The sequence below is a fragment of the Carcharodon carcharias genome, chromosome 18 (genome assembly GCF_017639515.1).
Source record: "Carcharodon carcharias isolate sCarCar2 chromosome 18, sCarCar2.pri, whole genome shotgun sequence".
Lineage (NCBI taxonomy): Eukaryota > Metazoa > Chordata > Chondrichthyes > Lamniformes > Lamnidae > Carcharodon > Carcharodon carcharias.
In genome coordinates this window covers 71018964-71044451 of record NC_054484.1, presented here as the reverse complement: position 1 = coordinate 71044451, position 25488 = coordinate 71018964, and the positions used below count along the sequence as shown (strand labels likewise).

Sequence of the window (25488 nt, the reverse complement as noted above, 5' to 3'; positions counted from 1 at the left end):
AAGGGAAAGCAACAATTTATACTGTATAAGAAGAGTGCTGATTGGTTGGCAGGTGGACTCTGGTAGAGGTGCTGTCATGGAGAACACACCAATTGATAGTGACTGACAGTTAACTGCCAAACATTGTTTGAAATTTAAACCAGGCAGCTTGACCCTGATTGGTCAAGTCATTGTCTTGAGGAATGAGTCAGTGAATAGCTGTCAATTAATTTGTTTTGCTGAAACAGGCACAAGGTGTGTACATGTTCTTCCTATCTGCAAAGAACATGGCCCTGTGTATTAATATATAATATGTAGCTTCCGGTGCAGCAAATGCATCACACTGCCAGCCAATCAGTACTTTGTCCTCATACAGTATAAATTGTTGTTTTCCCTTTATGTTGGTATTCTTGTGAAGTGTCTTGTTGAGTGCAAGATGAAAAGCTTTGGCATGTCTTTTTTTTCAGCAGTACACAATACTGTTAACAGATCAGGGTTATTCCAGTGTCCGTGCAGCACACAGACTTAATTGGAAAGCAGAACAATGGAACTCTTAGTTTTAACTGAACTAATGGCTTTGAATTTCATTCATCCCTTCTTCTTTTTCCCCTTTTGCATGCCGCCCCTACCATTTAGCAGCTATCCAGAATAACACATTTGAAATTGAACTCGCTAATGACTATAGATTCCTATTGGTGGTAATAGCAGTTGAACAACTATGTTTCTACAACATTCCTCTGTTCCCTATTTTAAAGAGCTATTGAGCATATCTGTGTTTGAAACATTGCTAAGAGTAGTCCTTGCACAAGACAATGTTCGGGATTGTGACCTCAAAGAATTAATCCCCTCTGCCCTCTGTGCTAACACACACACCTCAAATTTTTCAAGTCTGTCTTCATATTTGTATACTCTCATGTCAAGCAACACCTTAGTAAAACTGCATTGTATCCTCTTTTATTACTTCAGTGTGCTTCATATTGTGGAGCCCAAAACTCTGCATAGTACACTGTGTGGTCTTAAAATTTCATATGGATTCGCCATTACATCTCAACTTTTATGTTCTCCTTTGCCATAAAACACAAAGTTCTGTTAACTTTATTATGGCCTTTTCTGGTTTTGTGAACCTAATCTTTCCAAAATCCTTTTTTTTTTTACATCACCCAGCTTTCCCCATTCAAAGTGCAATTATTCTTTTTATATCATTATGTTCACTTCTGCTGAGGTGGTCATTCACTTTTAAGTCACCTGCGATCTATTTCATTACTCATAACTAGATCTAGCAACATCGAGCCATAGGGCATAAGAACATACTGCTTGTGAAAGGAGTCCTTCATATATACTAGGAACCCATTTTCTTTGCTCTTTCCCAATCCATCTACAGATTTCCTCTTCCATTTTCGTTCCACAATTTAAAAAAAACAAAGACCAAAACTTAAACATTGCAATTAATTTCTAAAAATCAAAATTCAGAGATAATATCAAAATGCTTGGAATGGGTGAACACTTAACCAACCGCAGCCATTATATTTTGGAAGGAGAAAACTTATTTTATATTGTAATACATAAAATGATTGAGGGTCTATTGATGTCAGAAGGGAAGGAGAACTGATGCTCTGATCCAACAGCTTCACAGTGGCAGAAGATGTTTTAACTATTGCACTTCGGTATAAATCTGGTAGGCCTTTGATGTTTGTAATCAGCAAGATTAATTCTATGAAACACATCCATGTTCCAGTTGCCTGACTGCACCATGCTTGTCAACTACTCTACAGTATACATCTAAATTTGTTCTTTAGCTTTGTAGGAGAGTTGCTGATATGCCACATCAATTTGTAAACCCACCTGGAGATATTCCTATAATGGCCATTTATTTTACCCGAGTGATTAAGTTAAATAATAGCAAGTGGAGCCTTTACATTTTTAACAAGGAATGAATTCTCATTAGTATTTCACTCAAATTATATATCAGTTAGTTCATCCCAGTCTGATTAGATAATGTGTGGAATGTGCTTAGGATGGATCATGCTGGTACAAAATCAATACTTGCTGAAGTCCTAATAATTAGTGAGAATGCCCTTTCAGGTCAGCTCTAGGTTTTTGTGGCTATTTTAAGTGTTTTCTTTTGGGACTTTGTTGCATTCATGTAATTGTCAGAGTAATGCTATTACATTGTGCCTCATGCATTATCTGCTTTAAAAAATACCTTCTAATAAAGTACCCAATAGTTATCTAAGATTTTAAGTTTTCGTTGATGATTTAAATGGTCTCCAACCTGAATAGACATATGTAAATCATTAAATATTAAAGCACATTATGCAAATCAGTACTAGTTTGAATCCATGTAATCTGGTTGGAATGCACACCTCTACTACTAAGTCACTTTAACTATCTTGCTTGAATGCGAATGTGTTTTTCTTTTATTAAATGTAATGTCTGGAGATTACATTTATTATTGAATTGACAGGATTGCCCTTCTATAGAAGCTAGAAGTGGTTATCAAGCACAGTTAAATTTACAGTTAATGGTTTCAAACCACCTAAAAATAGTACTATTATGTAAATCTCATTTGTCAGTTGCATATTCTGCAGAATTAAGGCATTTGAAAAGTGAGCTGATTAACACAAAATGACACAAACCTATGCAATGAGTGACATGTTAGGGTGATGCTTACCCTACTAAATAAGTGGAAAATTCATAGAATTGACTTGTACTGAAGCTGTGAATTGTACCTTTGGCATTCATTTCAGATGTTTCTGTAGTTGAAATCTCTGCATTGTTTGATAACTGCAGATGTGATTACTCAGGATAATTGATGTTCAAGGCCATTGAAAGGATCATTGCCTATCAAATCAACTAAAGTGTAAATGTAGATACTGATGAAATGCTTGCAACTCGAGAACACAGGGTTTGTGCATAACTAGCAAAAGTTGATGAAAGCAATTAGTTGATACCCTGAAATAAAAACAGAAAATGCTGATAAAACTCAGCAAGTCTGGTAGCATCTGTGGAGAGAGAAGCAGAGCTAACGTCTCAAGTCTGTATGACTCTTCAGAGCTGGAGAGAGGCAGAACTATAATGGCATTTATACTGTTGAAAAGAGAGGGTGGGGCAGGTGGTTTCTAGTTGATACTCTTATTTACTTTTGTCAGTGTTAATGAAGTGTAAAGTACATTGTACTAGAGGAAGTATACAGTTAATTGCTGGGGAAAAACTACTGGTTTAACTGTAGTTTAAAGTAATATGAAAATATACTGCAAATTATATTTTAAAAAGCTTCTGAAAAATCCTATGAAAAATATAATTATTGGGAGAGATTTTCTGTCGGCCCCATCCATGTTGTTTTGCTCTACTGGTTAATTAAATACTGATTTGCTGAACTACAGTATTAAAAATTTGTATATTATTTAGACTTTTAAAAAATGTAGAGTATTTAAACTTTTTTTTAAACTTGTGCCTTTGAATTTCAGGGGACCATTCAGTGTTGTGAGAAGATGTATCAACAGAGAAACAGGACAGCAGTTTGCTGTGAAGATTGTAGATGTGGCCAAATTCACCTCCAGTCCTGGCCTGAGTACGGAAGGTATGGGAATTTATTATTTCCTAACTACAAAAGTATGGAACCTGATTGTTGTTGCAACTTAATTTCTTCAAAAACATTTAAATATAAAAACTATATTTCAGCTGTCTGCTTTAGCTGTTTTTGGCTCTGAGTCTCTTGCTCATCCTTTGAGGAGAAGATGACCATGTTCTTTATCTGGGGTGCTTAGTACGGTACTGGTGGGTCATAGATGATTGCTTAAAGCTGACCTGTGCCTGGAATGTTCTGCTGCCACTTGGACAGGATACCTCAGACGATTGAGTTTTGGGCGAGTTGCTGGCTCGGGATTTCTTCTTTTTTTTCTACTTCTGATGTGCATTTGCTTTCAAAGGAGGCTGCACCATTTTTATTTGACTGCAGCAATCCTGGATGAGCTCCTTCCAGGACTGGAAGTCAATATCAAAACTCCTCTAAGTGAAGCCTTCAAAGTGCCCTTATGGCGCTTCCTTGGATCACTGTGAGAGTACACCCCAGACTCAAATTCTCCATTGGTAAGCAAGGGTCAGGCACTATGCCTACATGACCAGCCCAATTCAGTTGTGGCTGCCTCAATATGGTGTGGGTGCTTGGCATGCCAGCTTAGGTGAGCACCTCAGCATCTGGTATTTGTCCTGCTATAGAACCATATGCCATCTGGTCATAAGCTTTTGAAGATAGTTCAAGCGGACGTGGTTGAGCTTCTTGGCATGATGCTGGCATATAGTCAAAGTCTCTCTTGCGTAGAGCAGAGTGGGGAGTACTATTGCTCTTATCGCCTTGGTTTGGTTGGAAGACTTCTCCCTGTTTGTTCCCAGACTGATGTGCAAAGTCTGCTAAAGTCTTGCTTTGACAATCTTGCATGTCTCATCGTCGGTATGGACAGCTTGAGAGAGAGGTGTGCCACCGAGATACGTGAACTCATCCACAGGTTCTGGTTGTGGACTGAAGTTTTAAGCTGAAGATGGAGGCTTTCCTAGAGCAGGCTGGTACATTCCTCAGTTTTCTTTATGTTGATCGTAAGGCCAAAGCTGTCGCATGCATGGAAGAACTAGTCCATGCTACATTGCATGTCCAGCTCTGAACTGCAGCTAATGTATAGTAATTGGCAAACAGGAAGTTGCAAAGTATGTCCTTGAAGACGTTGGTTTTTGCCTGGAGTCATCTTGGATTGAGCCACTTCGTGCCCATGTGACATATGATTTTGATGCCAGCAGCAGAATTGTACTCAACCACAATCTGAAGTCTCATGGCCCAGTATATCCCCAACTCTACCATTACCACCAAGCCAGGGGATCAACCCTGGTTCAGTGAAGAGTGCAGGAGGCCATGGCAGGAGCAGCACCAGGCATGCCTAAAAATTAGGTATCAACCTGGTGAAGTTACAGCAGAGGAGTCCTTGCATGCCAAATAGCCTAAGCAGCAAGCGATGGACAAAGATAAGTGATCCCACAACCAATGGATCAGATCTAAGCTTTGCAGCTGTGCCGCATCCAGTTGTGAATGGTGGTGGACAAATAAACAACTCACTGTAGGAGGGGCCTCCACAACTATCCCCATCCACAATAATGGGGGAACCTAGCATGTCAGTGCAAAAGATAAGGCTGAAGCATTTGCAACAATCTTCAGCCAGAAGTGCCAAGTGGATGCTCCATCTTGGCCTGCTCTGAAGGTCCCCAGCATCACAGATGCCATTTTTCAGCCAATTCGATTCACTCCATGTGACATCAAGAGACAGCTGAAGGCACTGAATACTGCCAAGGCTATGGGCCTTGACAATATTCCGGCAATAGTACTGAAGACTTGTGTTCCAGAACTTGCTGTGCCCCTAGCGAAGATATTTCAGCACAGCTACAACACCGGCAATCTACCCAGCACTGGAAAATTGCCCAGATATGTCCTGTACACACAAAACAGAACAAATCTAACCTGCCCAATTACCGCCCCATCAGTCTGCTCTTGATCATTAATGAAGTGATGGAAGGGGTCATCAACAGTGCTATCAAGCTGCACTTGCTTAGCAATAACCTGCTCACTGATACTGAGTTTGGGTTCCACCAGGATCACTCATCACCTGACCTCATTATAGCCTTGGCTCAAAAGTAGATGAAAAAGCTAAACTCCAGAGGCTAGGTGAAAGTGACTGGCCTTGACATCAAAGCAGCATTTGACCGAGTAATCATCTCTGTTTCAGGACATCACTGCAGGAGTTCCTCAGGGTAGTGACCTAGGCCCAGCTATCTTTAGCTGCTTCAGTGACCTTCCTACCATCATAAGGTCAGAAGTGGGGTTGTTCACTGATGATTGCACAATGTTCAGCAACTTGTTCATGGCTTCTCAGATACTGAAGCAGTTCATGTCCAAATGCAGCAAGACCTAGGCAACATCCAGGCTTGGGCTGACAAGGCAAGTAAACATCTGTGTTTCAAAAGCGCCAGACAATGACCATCTCCAACAAGGGAGCATCTAACCATATCTCCTTGACAGTCAATGGCACTATCAACATCCTGGGGGTTACCATTGACTAGAAACTGAACTGGTCTAGCCATATAAATACTGTGGCTGCAAGAGCAGGTTAGAGGCTAGGAATCCTTCAATGAGTAACTCACTTCCTGACTCCCCAAAGCCAGTCCACCATCTACAAGACACAAGTCAGGAGTGTGATGGAATACTCTCCACTTGCATAGATGAGTGCAGCTGCAACACTCAAGAAGCTTGACACCATCCAGGACTAAGCAGCCCACTTGATTGGCATCCCCTCCACCACTGACAATGGAGGCAGTGTGTACCATCTACAAGATGCATTGCAGAAACTCACCAAGCCTCATTAGACAGCACCTTGCAAACCCATGACCACTACCATCTATAAGGACAAGGGCAGCAGTCACATGGTAACACCACCACCTGGAAGTTCCCCTCCAAGCCACTGAAAATCCTGACTTGGAACTGTATCTCTGCTCCTTCGCTGTTGTTGGGTCAAAATCCTGGAAGACCCCCTCCCACCCCACTAACAGCACTGTAAGTGTATCTACTCCACATTGACTGCAGCAGTTCAAGAAAGCAGCTCACCATCACCTTCTCAAGGGCATTTAGGGATGGGCAATAAATACTGGTCTAGTCAGTGACACCCATACCCCAGGAACGAATATAAAGAAAAAATAGTCCTATTTCTCTTCTCTTTTTCTCCATAGTCCATAGGAAATGTTTTCCCTTTAAGCATTTATCCAAACTTCTATTGAAAAATATTATTGAATCTGCTTCTACCAACCCTTCAGGAGGATAGGGAGATCCTGGCCAAAACCATTGCAATTTTCACCCTTCCCTCAGTAATCTAGGACGCACTCTATCTAGACTTCATGATTTTCCTGAGTACTTTTAAGTGTGTCTATATATTTTTATCATATTCCATTACTACTTCCTCCTTTGTTACATTGGCAGCATGCTCTTCTTTAGTGAAGACTGATGAAGTAACCACAGACATGCCCTCTATCTCTAAAAGGACATCATCTTTTATGTCCTTTCTCAGTTCAGCTCTTGTTTTGAATACCCTTGTATGAGTTTATGCATTCATAAATTACTTTTGGGTTCCCTTTTATGTTAGCTGCTTATCTATCCCCATATTCTTTATAGGTCCCCTTATTCCTTTTGTGATCTCTCCTTTACTTTCTGCGTTTTGTACAAGTGGCTTCAGTTTTGATGGCATAAAAAAAGAAAAGTACATAGCACTAGCGAAGGTATTTAAGGACCCCCGATTTCCATTGAGTGAAAATTTATTGTTACTAATTTTTTGCAATTGAGGGAAAAGATAGTGTTGAAGTCCTCCCACTTCTATTACTGTCATCCATCCAATCCACCCATCTTGCTGTGCATCTTCGTACACCATTGACTAGCAGTTTAGTCATTTAAACTTCTGGCAGTCAAATAAAAAGAAATCTAACAATTAAAAAACACTTTGGGACATTTCTCTCTGACTCATAAAGGCATTCAAATGAAGTTATAGAAGGCTAGTGAGCCTCGCTGCACTCTGATATCACAATCTCCCTACCATAACTCGAGAACTAGTCGAGCTGCAGGGAATCTGTACTTGCCAAATTCTTCTTCGGTAATCTGTTCCAAAGGGTTTTGACTCAAAGGGAGTGGGGGGATACTTATTAACATATAACTTAACTCTTGGCTTAAATCTATTATAATTGTGCCTCTAGAGCTCCCAGCTTTATTCATTTTAATAACTTATTCAACTGTGCAGAAGCTCATTACCTCATCACATTAAAAGCACCATATCTTCTCTAAGTTTCTGTTTCCTGAATGAAAACAGATCCAACTCTAGAAGGCTATCATGCTGTCCTTGGATACACTGAGGAACCATGATTGTCCACAAATTGCATCCACACATTACAAGAGTTTGTTGCACTGTTGCCCTTCTAAATCTGACTTAAAACTATAAACAGCATTTGTTTGAACAGCCACTAGCATCAGATTCTGCATACTTGCTATACATAGTCAGAACCATTATAACAGAAAAGGAGGCCATTTGACTCATCAAGTCCATGCCAGCTTCCCGTAGCCCTGTAAGTTTTTGTTCAAGTTCTCATCCAGTTTCCTTTTGAAAGTTTTCATCTTTTCCACCTCCTTGTGGGCAGAGTTCCAGTTCCCTATCACAAATTCACTGGAGGTGTCTATAGTTTAAACTTTCCATTTTTGTGTTCAAATCCCTTCATGACCTCATCCCTCCCTATTTCCTGTTAAGTTCCTCTAGCAACATGAATATTAAAAGTCTGTCCTTTACCAGTTCTCACTTCTGTAGCCTCGGGCCAACTGTCTCTTTCTGATTTGAGGTGGACAAAACGACAAAGCAGGTTAGCTTTTTGTTTCATAGGTGGGTTAAGCGAGTATGTGGGGAGAAAACAACCTAGGATGGATGTTGTGATCTTCATAAAAAATGAGCTCTTAGTTTTGATGTGTCTCTAGTCAATGAACAATTGACTGCAGCTAGGCTAAGGTGGTTAATTTTAATGTAGCTAACTTGTGGCGGCTGGCCTCATCTTTCTCACTGGTATTGAAGTTTCCTAGACCATTTTCTGGATCACGTTTTCCCCACCTGATAGGCAGCATAGGGTCTATTAGCTGAATTGTGTCTGATCTGTGGATTCATCACAAAAAAAATCAAAAACATCAGGGCTTCCACAGTGAGTCATTCAGGCAGAGATGAGTTTTCAAGATCATAGCATAGGCTGAATGAGGCTCATTTCTCAAACTCAGGATTAGGCAGGGGAAGGAAGATTCCCCACAGTGGAAATAAGCAGGAGGTTATAAAGCTTCTGGAGTCTGGCCAGAATAGCTAAAATTGAATCTAAGATTGGTGGGAGAGTACTGCAATTATCATAGCATGAATTTGGGGATGTTTATGTATGTACAAAGACAAGAAAATGAAGTGCATATGGAACCACACTGAGCTTTGTAGTGCAATGATTGTAAAATAAAAGCTGATGTAAATTTTGATGGGATTTAAACAGGTTACTTATGCTTTTGCTCCAAGGTTTAACTGCGAGTCAAGCTTCTAGACACATTAAATTTCCTACCTAAATGCTGTGATACGCGTTCGAAGACTCATTAATATTTGCATTTTCGTCTAAATTACTTTCAGAATGAATGAAGCTATGAGCCCTCATTAAGGGTTTACTATTTAACTGCAAAAGTTCAAGGAGCCATGCATTTAAACCTGGAAAGCATTCCTGTAATTACTGTTACTAACATTTTTTTAAGTTCAGAAAAACAGAATGAAAGACAGGTTAGCATTGACCTTATTTGCTGAAGAGTAAATATATTTCCATATTTTACCAACATGTCATTCACAGGGGTGGTGGTGGCACAACACCTGGACCCCTGAACCCACATTTTTACATAATTTATAAGTTAAATAGGGAAAATGCTAGAATCTGTTATTAAGGAACTAATAAGACATTTAGAAAATCATAATACAATCAGGCAGAGTTAGCATGATTTTGTAAAAGGGAAATCATGTTTGTCTAATGTTCTTTGAGGAAATACTGATAAGGTGGATAAAGGGGAACCTGCAGATGTAGTGTACTCCGATTTCCAAAAGGCAAATGATAAGGTGCCATATTGAAGATTACTACACCAAATAATAGGCTATGATGTAGCAGGTAATCATGTTAGCATGGATAGAGGACAGGTTAGCTAAAAGGAAGAGGAGAAAAGGAATAAAGGAGCATTTTCAGGCTGGCAAGCTATTACTAGTGGAGTTCCACAGGGATCAGTGCTGCAGCCTCAACTATTTACAATCTATACCAATGACTTGGATGAAGGAACTGAATGTATTGTAGTTAAATTTGCTGATGATACAAAGGCAATAAAGTAAGTTGTCAAGAGGGTATAAAGAGTCTAAAAGGGATTTAGATAGGTTAAGTGAGTGTGTAAAAATTTGCCAGATGGAGTATAATGTGAGAAAATGTGAACTTATCCACTTTGGCAGGAAGGGTAGAAAAGCAGAATATTATTTGAATGGGGAGAGACTGCAGGACTTTACAGTAGAGAGAGACCTGGGTGTCCTGGTACATGAATCACAGAAAATTAATCTGCAGGTGCAGCATGATTACGAAGGCAAATGTCATTTATATCTAGAAGAATTGTGTAAAAGTAGGGAAATATTGCCTCAGCTGTACAAGGCCTTAGTTAAACTGCATCAGGAGTACTGTGGTACAGTTTTAGCTCCTTACTTAAAGAATATAATTGCATTAGAAACAGTACAGAGAAGGTTCACTTGACTGATTACTGGATTGAAGGACTTATCTTGCGAGGAAAGGTTGGACAGGTTTGGCCTGTATCCATTGGAGTTTAGCAGTTGACAGGTGATCTAATTGAATCATGTAAGATCCTGACAGGACATGACAGAGTGTTTCCCCTTATGGGGAAGACTGGAACTAGGGTTTACAGTTTAAGAATAAGAGATCTCCCATTTAAGACTGAGCTGAGAATTTTTTTCTCTTGAGGATCGTTAGTCTGTGGAGTTCACTCCCCCAGAGAGTAGTGGAGGCTGGGTCATGAATATATTCATGATTGAGTTAGACAACTTTTGATCAGCCACAATCACACCAGCCATGAGCTTATTGAATGGTGGAGTCAGCTCAAGGGACCGAATGGCCTATGCTTTCTTAGACTAGCTCACCTCCACAAGTTTCATTAAATGTAAAATGAACTAAATCCTTATTTCTCGAAACAAACAGATTGAGCTATTCTCTATAGCTCAAACTTTAAAACCAAGTTTGGCAGTGAAACTTCAACAGAGTTGATTGTAGTGCTCTCTCTTACAATAATATTGGCCTGTATTTGTATAGTGCCTTTTTTGAAAATCATCCCAAGATGTTTCATAGAGGCATGATCAAAAAATGGATGCTGAGTCAAAGAAGGCAATATTATAAATGTTGCACAGTAGCCTAGTTAAAGGAGTGAGTTTTATAAAGGGTCTTTAAAGGAGATCAAGGAGAAGGAGAGATAAAAGGGTTTCGAGGATGAAATTCTGGAGACCGAGGCCTAGAATGCTGAAGCTTGGTCAAAGGGAGTGTGGGTGTGTTAATGCACAGAGCCAGTAGAACAGAGTTCAGGGACTCAGTAAATTGTAGGTTGGACGAGATTGCAAAGATGAGTTGTCAATTTGGAAGCTATCTACCTCAATGCAAAGAGAGGAAAGCTAAGGAATAGAAGGGCAGAAAGTCTGATGGCAGAGGGAGTCAATCCATGAAAGAGACAAGATGATGAAAGAATGCCTGAAGGCAACGTTAACTCAAAGAAGTGATGGATGGATAGAATCTGTGAAAGCAGATGGAAATTGGGGGATCTAAAAGCACTAGATTAGTATATGAAAACAAAGGCAAAATGCTGCAGATGTTTGGAAATCGGAAATAAAAACAGAAAATACAGCATCTTGGAATGTACTGTTGCCCGAGAAACATTTCTGCCAGAACAAATGAGCTGCAGTTTATTGGTTTAACAGTTAAAGCTCCAAAATGAAATCTCAAAAGTAGTCTTACTCCAGTTTGCAACAGGCACAAACTCTTAGTGCCTACCTGTACATGTTGATAGTTTGTCCATTGTTGTCAGTATTGGTCAGCTCCTGCTCAAGAGTCTAAAAAAAATGGTTAAGCATTTAGTGAGAGGAAATCCTATTAAAATTGAGTTGAAGTGTCTCTGCAGTGTCTGGAGTAAAACAGAGGAGCTGGAGGTAATCAGGCATTGGGAGGAACTAGACATAGTAGAGATTCTGAGGCAAGCCTATAGGAATATCAAGATTGGGAATTAAACGCTGCAGAGAAAACCTGTTTAGAAAAGATAGGGGGCGGCAAACAGGAAGGTGGAACTGTACTATTTGGGATAACAATGGTAGTAGGGATAAAGAGATGAGATGAAAGATAATAAAGGGTCATTCGCAATAGGTGTAGTCTATAGACCACCTAATAGTGGAAGGGAGGTAGAGGAAGAATTATGCAAACAAATTAGGGAATTGAGTAAAAAATGTTGAATAATAATCATGGGGGATTTCAACTACCATGATATTAATTGGACCGAAGAGACCGATTTAGGGGAAAAGGGGATTGAGTTCCTACAATATGTACAAGACTCCTTTCTAACCCAATATGTAAAAAGCCCAACAAGGGAAGATTAGTTATAGGAACTAGTAATGGGGAATGAACTAGAGCTAATAAGAGAAGTAGAAGTTGGGGAACATCTCAGCAGTAGTGACCATAATATAATACGCTTTAAGATGATAGAGAAGGACATAAATAAATATGACGAAACCCAATTTAATAGATTAGAAGAAAGCTGGTTTTGCAGGACTAAGAAAAGAATATGGGAAGATAAAATGGGAAACAACAATGGGAAAAGTTTAAAACGGCATTCAACAGAGTGCAGGGAAAATATACTCTGCTGAAAGGAAAGAACAAATTAAACATTAGTGGGTCTCCACGAATGAATAAAGACTTAAAGGAACAATTGATGGTTAGAAAAAAGGCATAAATTAAGTACAGAGACAGAAGAAGATTGCCTAATAAGAGAAAATATAAAGACATTAGGAAATAAGTTTTAAAAAAATCAATTCGGAAAGCAAAGTGGCACTATGAAATTAAATTGTTCATGAACATTAAACAACAATAAAATATTTTATGGCACACCAGTAAAAAAGACTGTGATGAGAAGAGGATCAATAAGGGATGGACAGGATAATACCACAGAGCGATGGTAGAAATATTAAATAATTATTTTGTTCTAGTATTTAGCAGGGAGATAGAACAGCTAGACATGATGTTGAATGTTGAGATGAATAATGAAAGAAGCATATTTTAAAATAAAAAAAGTTAAATCAACTGGCCCAGATGAATTGCATCCACATATTTTAAAAGTATGTAGGGAAGAGATAGCAGAGGCATTACTCTACATATCTAGAAAAAAAAATACCATGCCAGAGGACTGTTGGCTCATGTAATTTCTATATTTAAGAGGAAGGACACCCCATATCCAGGGAATTATAGACCATTCAGCTTAAACCGCAGTGGTAGGAAATATAACGGAATCCTTATGATAGGAAAGAATAGAAGAACATCCAGAAGTGAGGCATATAATAATGAATAGGCAGCATGGATTTCAAAATAAAAAATCCTGCTTGGCCAATCTTATTGAATTATTTGAGGTGATGACAGAGGGTAGACAATGGAGGTGTATTTGGATCTTCAAAAGGCCTCCAATAAGCTGCCCCATAATACATTAATAAATAAGGCCAGACAATGTGGAGCTGGGACACGTGCCATAATGGATTGCTAACTGACTTCAAGACAGAGCAGAGAGTGGGAATTAAGGGCACGATGAAATTGCGATGAGTCAACTTGAATGACACGAAATTCCAGTTATGTTGAAGTTGTCAATCATTCCCACTAGCAGAAAAGCAAATCCCATAGAATGATGACCATTATGAGCCAACATTCCAAACTGGTAACTCTGGATTAGCCAGATTTGCCTAAGCTTGTCATGTGATCGCATCAACCAATCAAAGTGCAGTTAGACCACACAAAGCGTGAAATCATGGAGCACTGGGCCAGCCATCATTTGACATCAAGATCTCCCTGTGAAAGGACATGAAAAGCCTGTGATTTTGGCTAAACCTGTGAGAAAGTCGAGTGTTGTCGATTGGTGTGAATCGAATCTCAGTGCAGAACAGGCCCTTCGGCCCATCGAGTCTGCAGTGACGTGAGAAACACCTGACCTACCTACCTAATCCCATTTACCAGCACTTGGCCCTATATAATGACGCACCAAGTGCTCATCCAGGTACTTTTTAAAGGATGTGAGGCAACCCTCCCAGGCAGTGCATTCCAGACCGTCACCACCCTCTAGGTAAAATTTTTCCTCCTCCTCCCCCCCCCCCCGCAAACCTCCTGCTCCTCACCTTCAACTTATGTCTCCTCATGACTGACCCTTCAACTAAAGGGAACAGCAGCTCCCTCTCCACCCTGTCCATGCCCCTTATAATCTTGTACACCTTGATCACGTTGCCCCTCAGTCTTCTCTGCTCCAGCAAAAACAACCCAAGTCTATCCAACCTCTCTTCATAACTTAAATGTTTCATCCCAGGCAACATCCTGGTGAATCTCCTCTGCACCCCCTCCAGTGCAATCACATCATTCCTATAATGTGGCGACCAGAACTGCACACACTACTCCAGCTGTGGCCTCACCAAGGTTCTATACAACTCCAACATGACCTCCCTACTTTTGTAATCTATGCCTTGATTGATAAAGGCAAGTGTCCCATATGCCTTTTTCACCACCCCACTAACATGCCCCTCTGCCTTCAGAGATCTATGGACACACATGCTAAGGTCCCTTTGTTCCTCACAACTTCCTAGTGTCATGCCACTCATTGAATACTTCCTTGTCAAATTACTCCTTTCAAAGTGTACCACCTCACACTTTTCAGGGTTAAATTTCGTCTGCCTCTTAGCTGCCCATTTGACCATCCCGTCTATATCTTCCTATAGCCCAAGACACTCAACCTTACTGTTAACTACCCGGCCAATCTTTGTGTCATCCACAAAGTTACTAATCCTACACCCCACATAGTCATGCATGTCATTTATATAAATGACGAATAATAGGGGACCCAGCACACACCCTTGTGGTACGCCACTGGATACTGGCTTCCAGTCACTAAAGCATCCTTTTGTCATCCTACAACTAAGCCAATTTTGAATCCACCTTACCAAATTACCCTGTATCCCATGTGCATTTGCCTTCTTTATAAGTCTCCCATGTGGGACCTTGTCAAATGTTTTGCTGAAATCCATATAAACTACGTCAACTGTACTACTCTCATCTACACACCAGGTCACCACCTCAAAAAATTCAATCAAATTTGTTAGGCATGACCTCCCTCTGACAAAGCCATGCTGACTACCCCTGATCAAACCTTGCCTCTCCAAGTGGAGATAGATACTCTCCTTCAGAATTTTCTCCAATAGTTTCCCTACCACTGATGTGAGACTGACTGGCCTGTAGTTCCATGTTTTATCTCTACAACCCTTCTTAAATAGCGGAACCACATTAGCTGTTCTCCAGCCCTCTGGCATCTCCCCCGTGGCCAGAGAGGAATTAAAAGTTTGGGTCAAGCCTCTGCAATCTCTTCCCTTGCCTCCCTCAGCAGCCTGGGACACAAATCATCCAGAACTGGAGATTTGTCAACTTTTAAGCCTGCCAACACCTCCAGTACCTTGTCACTCCCAATATCAATTTGCTCAAGAACATCGCAGTCTCTCTCCCCGAGTTCGATACCTTCATCCTCATTCTCTTGGGCGAAGACGGATGTGAAATATTCATTCAACACTCTACTGATGTCTCCTGGCTCCACCCATAGGTTGCCCCCTTGGTCCCTAATAGGCCCTACTCTTTCCCTGGTTATCCTCATCCCATTGATACACTTGTAGAATATCTTGGGATTTTCCCTACTTGTACCAGCCAGAGTTTTTTCATATCGCCTATTTGCTCTCCGAATTGCTTTCTTAAGCTCCACCCTGCACTTTCTGTACTCCACTAATGCCTCCGCTGATTTGCTTCCCCCTGTAACTGCTAAAAACCTCTCTTTTTCTTCTCATTGTATCCTGACTATCTCTGGTCATCCATGGTTCTCTGGGCTTATTACACCTTCCTATCACCCTATAGGGAACATGTTGAGCCTGCACCCTCACCATTTCCTTTTTAAACAACCCCCCCCCCCCCCCCCCACAGGTAGCTGTTTCCAGTCTACCTTGGCCAGATCCTGCCTTATTTTACTAAAATCCACTCTTTCCCCCAATCCAAAACATTTTTTTGCAAGTTGTCTATTTCTTTGTCTATACTAAGCTTAAATTTTACCATGCTGTGGTCGTTTTCACTAAAATGCTCCCCCACCATCTCAGCCACCTGTCTGGCTTCATTCCCCAGAATTAGGTCTAGCACTGCGCCCTCCCTTGTTGGACCCTCTACATATTGACCTAAAATGTTCTCCTGTACACATTTCAAGAAATCCACTCCATCCAATCCCTTAACACTGCCTATCCCAATTAATGTTGGGAAAGTTGAAATCACCTTATATATAACATAATATATAATTACCCAATTATTGTTTTTATACACCCCCGCAAATTGTGCACATATTTGCTCCTCAATTTCCCCCTGACTATCTGGGGGTCTATAATAAACACCTAACAATGTGGCTGCCCCTTTTTTATTCCTAAGCTGTACCCACAAAGCTTCATTCGATGCCTCTGCCATCATCTCTCCTTACTCCAATAACTGACCCCTTAACTAATAATGCAATACCTCCTTCTCTTTTACCCCCTCCCTTGTCTCTTCTGAAGATCCTATATCCCGGAGCTGCCAATCCTGCCCCCTCCCTCAACCACGTGAAGGTGAAGTTGATACAGCAAGTCAAACTGTGGCACAAAGCAGAAAATGGGCATCGCAAACGAGTGGGAGATTTAACCATAAAAGTTTGTCCACTATTATGAAACACAAAGTGAACATCTTGGAACAGTTCAGCAAGCAGGCATTCCCTTCAGCAAGGAAGGGGATGAGAACGGCTGCCTATACTGATGTTGAAGAAGTTCAGTTAATGTGGCTCAAGGTAGCCTGAGTGGGAAACGTTTCATCTCTGGCCAATCCTGCAGGAAAAGGGAGTCACCCTCGCAAAAAAGCTGGGCCACATGGAGTTCTCCTGCAGCAACAGATGGCAGGACCAATTCAAGATGAGACATGGCATCATCTTCCACGTAATATGTGGTGAGGGTGCGACAGTTATGGCAGCAATGACAGATGATTAGCTCCAAAATAGTCTTTCCCGTGTCTTGCATGAATATGCACAGCGAGACCACCTTAACATGAATGAAATTGGTCTATTTTATCATCTTTTGCCAGCCTGCTTTTTGGTGATGGTGGAAAGCAGAGCAAGGAATGCATCGCTGCTGTGGTTGTGCCAACATGAATGGCACTGAAAAGCTGTCGCTCCTTGTGATAAAGAAGTCCAAGAAGCCACATTGCTTCGATAATGTCAAGGCACTACCTGTGCAGAATGAAGCTAATAAAACTGCCTGGATGGCCTGGATCACCCAGATGAAAGTGGACAAAACCTATCAGCGAAAGATTGTCATTGTTACAGACAACTGCCCTACACACCTCAACATTGTCGGCCCGAAGAGCATCAAGCTGATGCTTATGCCTTCGAACACCATGGCCAAGCTCCAGCCATCAGATCAGGAGGTGATTAGGAACCTGAAAACCCACTACTGATGGCAACTGATCTCTCCAGTTAGCGAGACCATTGAGAAGCAGGAATACAATCCACCTGTTCTAGAGGCTATGTTCATGATGAAGTAGGCGTGGAAGATCAACTGCTTTCACCATGCTGGGTTCAAACAGGTTACAGTGGCACAAGATGTCAAGAGCGAGGAGGAGCAGGGTGAGGCCAACCAATCCAGTGACACGGCATTTTTTACCCACCTGCGGGTGACTGACATGGAAACTCCAGCAGAGACAGCCACGGAAGCTTACATAGAGTTGGACGGTGCCGTACACTGCATGACACAACTGACACATGATGCAAGTGTAGTACTTGCCCACCTGTTTCCCTAGTCGCTGTAGCAAAGGCTGTAGCGCTGCTCGGGGATTTCACTTTGCAACCTGAAAACATTGTTTGACTGCATTGAAGACGGTGGACTATATCTTGCGTGTCCGAAGACAGCACACTAGAAAAAATTAGAGTTTTTCCAGAGCTAACTCTTTACATTTTTCAATATAGAAGGCCGGAACTTTGCAAGGTCAGGCCATTGTAAGGTGTGAACAAATTGAATAAAGACTTTCTCTCACGTTTATTGCTTGTATTTTCTTTTAGCATTTGAGTCTGTTGATTTTGACATAGACAGTGTTTGTAGGCATATGAGGTTACATAGAGATACATTCATGTGGGAATGGGCCCTCATCGGCTATCACGAAGCTTTGGTTAACCTGAACTTGTGGGTGGATCCCTTGGGATTCAACTCATCAGGATTTTTCTGCAGTTATTCAGATTGACAGAAGGTGGAAAATGGGTGTTTCACAAGGACTCTGCTAAGACCACTGCTGTTCACAATTTACATTAAAGATTTGGACTTTGGAATTGACGCAATTTCTAAATTTGTGGCTGACAGCAAATTAGTGGTGGGAGGGAAGGTTGGGCAATACTAACAAAGGAAGCAACAGTGACATGAGGGAAAAGTTGTTGTTCAGTGAGTGGTTAGAACTTGAAATGCCAAGGAGTGTGGTGAAGGCAGATTCAATTGTGGTTTTCAAAAAGGAAGAGAACAATTATCTGACAATTTTCAGAGGCTACTAGGAAAAGGCAGAGGAGTGAAATTGAGTTGTTCTTGGAGAGCTGGCATGGATACGTCAAGTTGAGTGATGTCCTGTGCTGTGAACATTCTATTCAGTCCCAATTGAAGCTCTCAGCTATGATATTGGTGGACTAATGCAAGTTATAAAAGTTCCATAGAAAAACATAGAAGCATAGAAAATCGCAGGAGCAGGTCATTCGGTTGTTTCAAGCCTGCTGTCATTCAATATGATCATAGCTGATCCTCTATCTCTAAGCTGTACTCCTGTGCCCTCCCCATACCCCTTGACGCCTTTAGAATCCAGAAATCTATCTCCTCAAATATATTCAGTGATTTGGCCTCCATAGCCTTCTGTGGTAAAGAATACCATAGGTTCACCACCCCTTGAGTGAAGAAGTTTCTCCTTGTCTCAATCCTAAATGAGGTCTACCCCACCATATCCTGAGACTGGGACCCCTTGTTCTAGAGACCCCAGCCAGAGGAAATATCATCTGCAGACAGTCTGTCCATCCCTGTCAGAATTTTATACGTTTCAATGAGATCTCCTCTCATTCTTCTAAACTCCAGTGAATACTGGCCCAGTTGGCCCTATCTCACCTCATACAACAATCCTGCCATTCCAGGAATCAGTCTGGTGAACCTTCATTGCATTCCGTCTATGGCAAGTATATCCTTTCTTAGGTAAGGAGACCAAAACTGCACACAATACTCTAGATGTGCTCTCATCCTTGCTCTTGTACTCAAGTGCTCTCACAATGAAGGCCAACATATCATTTGCTGCCTTAACTGCTTGCTGCACCTGCATGCTTGTTTTTAGTGATTGGTGTACAAGGGCACCAAGGTCCCTTTGTACATCAACATTTCCCAATCTACCACCATTTAAATAATACTCTCCCATTCTGTTCTTCCTGCCAAAATGGATAACTTCAATCTTATCCATGTTATACTGCATCTGCCATGTATTTGCCCACTCAATCTGTCTAAATCGCCTTGAAGCCTCTTAACACCATCCGCATCGCTCACGTTCCCACCAAGTTTCGTGTCGTCAGCAAACTTGGAAATATTACATTTGGTTCCCTCATCCAAATCATTGATATATATTGTGAACAGCTGGGGCCCAAGCACTGATCTCTGCAGTACCCCACTAGTCACCACCTGCCACTTTGAAAAAGACCCATTTATTCCTACCCTGGTTCCTGTCTGAAAGCTAATTCTCAATTCGTGCCATTATATCCAAATCCCATGTGCTTTAATTTTGCACATTAACTTTTCATGTAGGACATTATTGAAAGCTTTCTGAAAATCCAAATATACCACATCCACTGGTTCTCCCTTATCTGTTCTGCTAGTTACGTCCTCAAAAAAAAACTGCAGTAGGTTTGTCAAGCATGATTTCCCTTTCATAAATCCATGTTGACTTTGTCTAATCCCGTTGATATTTTCTAAGTGTCCTGTTATCACATCCTTTATAATAAACTCTAGCATTTTCCCTACTACTGATGTTAGGCTAAATGGTCTGCAATTTGCTGTTTTCTCCCCACCCTCTTTTAAAAAAGTGAGGTTGCATTTACCACCCTCCAATCTTCTGAGACTGTTCCAAAATTCTGTAGATTCTGGAAGATGACAACCAAAGCATCTGCTATTTCCGTGGCTGCCATCTTTAGTACCCTGGAATGTAGATTATCAGGCCCTGGGGATTTATTAGCTTTCAGTTCCCTTAATTCCTCCAGCACTAATGTTTTAGTAAGACGAATTTCCTTCAATTCCTCCTCACTAGACCCTTGGTTCCCTAGTATTTCTGGGAAGTTACTTGTCTCTTCCTCAGTGAAGGCAGAACTAAAGTAGTTGTTTAATTGCTCTGCTATTTCCTTGTTCTCTATTATAAATTCTCCCATTTCAGACTGTAAGGGACCTACGTTTGTCTTCACTAATCTTTTTCTTTTTAAATATTTATAGAAGTTTTTACAGTTTGCTTTTATGTTCCTTGCATGTTTACTCTCATACTCCTATTTTTCCCCCTCTTAATCCACCTCTTTTTGTCCTCTTTTGCTAAATTCTAAACTGCTCCCAATCCTCAAGCTTGCTGCTTTTTCTAGCAACTTTATATGAAAGGTGATTGCGTGATGAGGGCAACCCCATTTAATTTGGCCTCCAGAAGTTGGTTGTTGTCCAGGTACCTTTTCTACAAAGTCATCTTTCCATGGACAGTCCATGTTCTCTGTAGTTCAAAACATAGGGGCAGGTGATGGCGTTGTGGTATTGTTGCTGGACTAGTAATCCAGAGACCCAGGGTAAACTCTGAGGATCAGGGTTCAAATCCTGCAGATGGGGGAATTTGAATTCAATAAAAATCTGGAATTAAAAGACCATGACCATGAAACCATTGTCGATTATTGTAAAAACCCATCTGTTTCACTAAAATCTGCCATCCTTACCTGGTCTGGCCTACATGCAATGTGGTCGACTCTTAAATGCCCTGTAATAAATGATGGCCTAGCCAGTGATGCCCACATCCCATGAATGAATATTAAAAAAAATTAAATCATTCACAATGTAATCTGGGAGATCGTGTGCCACTCTGAACAATAACCCTGTTTACCATTGCTATATACATTACAAATCACAAATTTCAGTCCATCCCAACTGGCAGGCAAATAACAAACTGACTGACAGCTATAAATCGCAGGCTACGAAACCACATTCAGGTTTTCAAGAAATAAATCTAAACTGAAGCAAGATCAAACACTGCAGATTTCATATTTAACTTTATTTAGCTTGGTCACTGTTTCAAATTAATAAAACTTTTCAAAATTCTTGTTTTCGATGCTTAATTTTGTCTAGCCTACGTAATAAAACATTTTGTGTTGAGAAAATCAGCTCTCCATTTGCTTGTATGTATGTAATGGGTCAGATTTTTCAGTCAGTGGCAAAATTACTGTACTTACTGTTGACCTTGAAGGAAGCTGGCCACAAAGACCTAACAAGCTCTGTGGCGTGGATTTCACCATTCCCAATGTTAATTTCATTCTGGTGCCAGTTAAGAGGATCTCTCCTGTCCGACAATAATTGTTATCAAGCAGACTAAGTAGCTAATCGTATTCATAAATTTTCACATTTAGCAAACCATGGAAGTAATATGCAGGGTTTATCACACTTTTTATAATTTGACAAAATGAAATGAAAATTTGGTGCATAAACATAGCATTGAGGTAGAAACTGAAATATCAAACAAAATATATACCTTTTTTAAAAAGGCCTATGGAATTTATTTCATGGAATGGAGAAGTTTGACATTATATAAAATTGGGAGAGAGGTTGTTCAATCATTATCGCTTAGTACACTGTTTAAAAACCCAGTTATGTCAGAGAATTCTCAAGTCTGGTTGTGAAGAAGACAGAGACTGGGATGCTTTGGTAGAGACTGTTTATTACTCACCGTAGAGCAATCTCCACTCTAACACAATCCCTGGAGTTCTGGCTGAGTCGTCTTTATATACACATTTGAGTATAATTAACGAATCAATACTCACCTTATTACCTTAAACTATACGATTGATGGATATTAAATAGCTAACCTATTAGATACTAACAAGTTACACCTTCTTAAGGTATAACCTTTTACAAGGATTTTTAAAGCAAACCTAATGACATCATAACTGGAAATTCACATCATTTCAGTGATTTCTATATGATTTCCATCTGTGAAGACTTCAATAATACATGCTGTGGAGGAGCAAAGAATCATTTGCAGTGGCTTCTGGATTTTGTTGTTTTACTGCATTTAAAGGCACCAGGTACAAGAGGAACAGTGGGGCCATTAACAGCGAGAGAGTCTGAAAGCAGCGTGAAAGGATAGAGTAGTAATCAAAGTATGGGGTCACAGGGAAACAGTTAATGATTGGCAGGTGAGTATTTTGCACATTTTTTTGAAAAGTGTAATTAATGACTACGGTTTTATTGATAGCATCGTTTACTAGCAGCAGTAAAGGTTATTGGGAGTAGTAGTGTTTATTAATTATAAATTAATTAAGAAAAAGTAATTAATTAACTAACCCATAATGAAGATGGCAAGGGAGATAATGTATTGCAACTGCAGAATGTGGGTGCCCCTGGACACCAGTATGATCCAGGACAAATGCGTCTACAGTGTCTGTGGCTTGAGATTCAGCTCAGAGTCATTGAGCAGGAGGCAGAGCTGCTGGCAATGTGATGCATCTGAGAAGGGGATAATTATCTGAACATTTTATTTCAGGAGGCGGTCACATCCCTTAGGATAGGCAGAACTTGAGTTGGTCAATAGAGGAAGGTGTGACTGCAGGTCAGGCAAGTATGGGGACCCAATATGTAGTGATGGAGGAGTCTCAGCCCCTGACTTTGTCCAACAGGTACGAGGTGCTTGTTACCTGTGTGGATGAGGAGAAGGACAGCAAGGTGGATCGGTGGGCTGACCATGAGATGCTGAAGGATGCCATTCAAGTGGGTGGAGTAAAGGGGATAATGACAGGAGTCAGTATAGTCAGGGGAATAGCTACTGTTCTTGGCAGCCGTGACAGGGAGCTCCAAAGGTTGTGTTGCCTGCCTGGCACCAGAGTTAAGGAAATCTCCTCACGGCTGGAGAGAAACTTGAAATGGGAGTGAGAGGATCCAGTTATCGTGGTCCATGTGGGAAACAATGACATAGGTAGGACCAGGAATGATGTTCTGCTAAGAGAATTTGAGGAGTTAGGGTCCAAATTAAAACACACAACTTAGCAATCCAGAGATGACTACATTCAACCTGAGCTATGTGCCAATTGGCATAGGGTTAAACAGATTACAAAATTAAATGTGTGGCTCAAAGAGTGGTGTGGGAAGAAGGGGTTTTGATTCATGGCGTATTGGCATCAGTACTCACAAAAATGAGCTATTCCGTTGGGATGGGCTACACTTGAACTGGGCTGGGATCAGTGTCCTGGCCAGTCGTATAACTAGGGCTGTGGACAGGACTTTAAAAGAATAGGGGGTGGGGATGGTCTGGGTAAAGGGAAACTTAGAAGTCCAAAGCGAAATGTCGAGGTATCGGAACACTATAGTGATGTGGGTAAAGACAAACCAGAGTAGAACATGAAGGGACAGTGTGTTTGACAAAAATGTATGTCAGTGAATAAGGTCATTGCAGGCAATAGAAATTTTAAAAATGAAATTAAAGGTTCTTTATCTGGATGCACAAAGTGTCTGCGATAAGATAGATGAATTAGTGACACAATTTGGATCTAATCGCCATTACAGAGCCACGGTTACAAGGTAATCAAGGTTAGGAAATAAATATTCCAGGATACATAATGTTTCAAGAAGACAGAATGGTAAAGGAGGTGGGGTAGCCCTTATATTAAAGCATGGCATAAGGACATTAGTGAGAAAAGATCGGGCCTCGGAAGATCATGAAGTAGAATCAGTATGGATGGAAATTAGGGATAGCAAGAATTGGAAAACACTGGTAGGAGTAGTTTATAGGCCCCCTAACAGTAGTTACATCATTGGGCAGAGCATTAAATAAGAAATTATTGGAGCCTGTAACAAAGGAAATGAAATAATTCTGGGGGCTTTAATCTTCATATCGACTTGGACAATTAAATTGGCAAGAATGGTGTAAAAGCTGTCTGATCCGATGGCAGTTTCTTGGAGCAATATGTAGTGGACTCAACTATGGATAAAGCTTTCTTAGATCGAGTATTGTGTAAAGAAGCAGGGTTAATTAGTAATATCATAGTAAAAGATCCACTGGGAAATAGTGACCATAATACCATTCAATTCCATGTTAATTCCAATCACAGACAGAAATCTTAAACTTAAAGCCAATCACATGGGTATGAGGAGAGAAGTGGCTCCGGTTAATTGGGTAAATAGACTGCAAGTTATGGACGTAAATGAACAAGCATTTAAACAAACAATTCAAAATGTTCAACAAAAATACATTCCATTGAACAACAAAAATTTAGCAAGAAGGACCCTTCCGTGGCTCACTCAGGAAGTTAAGGATAATAGATTAAAAGAAGAGGCTTTTACAATGTTGCAAAAAACAGTAGCAGGTCTGAGGACTAGGAGTGTTTTAGAAACCAGCAAAGGTCCACCAAAAAGTTGATAAAAAGGGAAAAGTAGAATCTGAGAGTAACCCAGCCAGAAATGTAAAAACAGATTGTAAGAGCTTTATAAGTATATACAAAGAAATGCAATAGCTAAAATAAATGTTAGTCCCTTAGAAGCAGAGACAGGAGAAATAATCATGGGGAACGAAGAAATGGTAGATTCATTGAACAAATATTTAGTCTCTCTTCACAGTGGAAGACACAAGTTCCATACCAGAAATAGACAATATCATAGGGGCTTAATAAGAGTGAGGAGTTTAGGGAATTTCACATCAGCAGAGATAAAATGTTGGAGAAACTTAAGGGTCTAAAATCTGACAAATCCCCGAGACCTGATGGCCTTCACCCTAAGGCTCTAAGAGATAGCTGCAGAGATAGTAGATGTGCTACCTATGATTTGCTAAAATTATTTAGATTCAGGAATGGCCCCACTAGATTGAAGTTGGCTAATGTTACACCACTTTTCAAGAAAGGAGGGAGAGGGAAAGCAGTGAACTAACATCAGTTGTTGAGAAAATGCTGGAATCTATTATTAAGGAAGTCTTAACAATGCTCTTGGAAAAGCATTGTATGATTAGAAAAGTCAACAAGGTTTTAGGAAAGGGAAATCCTGTTTGACAATTTATTAGTTTTTTGAGGATGTAACTAGTAGGGCAGATAAAGGGGAGCCAGTTGATGTAGTATGCCTGGATTTCCAAAAGGCATTTAGTAAGATGCAGCACAAAAGATTAATAGGTTTAAAAAAAAAAAGAGCTCATGGAGTTAGGAGTAATATATTAGCATGGATGGAGGACTGGTTAACAGAAATCAGAGTGGGCATAAGCGCGGCTTTTTCAAGTTGGCAGGTAGGGAATAATGGAGTTCCATAAGGATCAGTGCTGGGGCGTCTGCTATTTGCCAAA

At 40.6% G+C, this 25488-nt stretch overlaps 1 protein-coding gene across 4 annotated transcripts in view; it reads left to right on the top strand.

Moving 5' to 3' along the window:
* Positions 1-25488, top strand: part of caska (calcium/calmodulin-dependent serine protein kinase a) — a 494230-nt gene that overhangs the window by 107266 nt on the left and 361476 nt on the right. For all 4 annotated transcript variants that reach the window (XM_041210838.1, XM_041210837.1, XM_041210836.1 and 1 more), the window contains exon 2: positions 3447-3559. In XM_041210838.1, coding sequence (XP_041066772.1) covers positions 3447-3559 — 113 coding nt within the window. The remainder of the gene's footprint in view (positions 1-3446; positions 3560-25488) is intronic.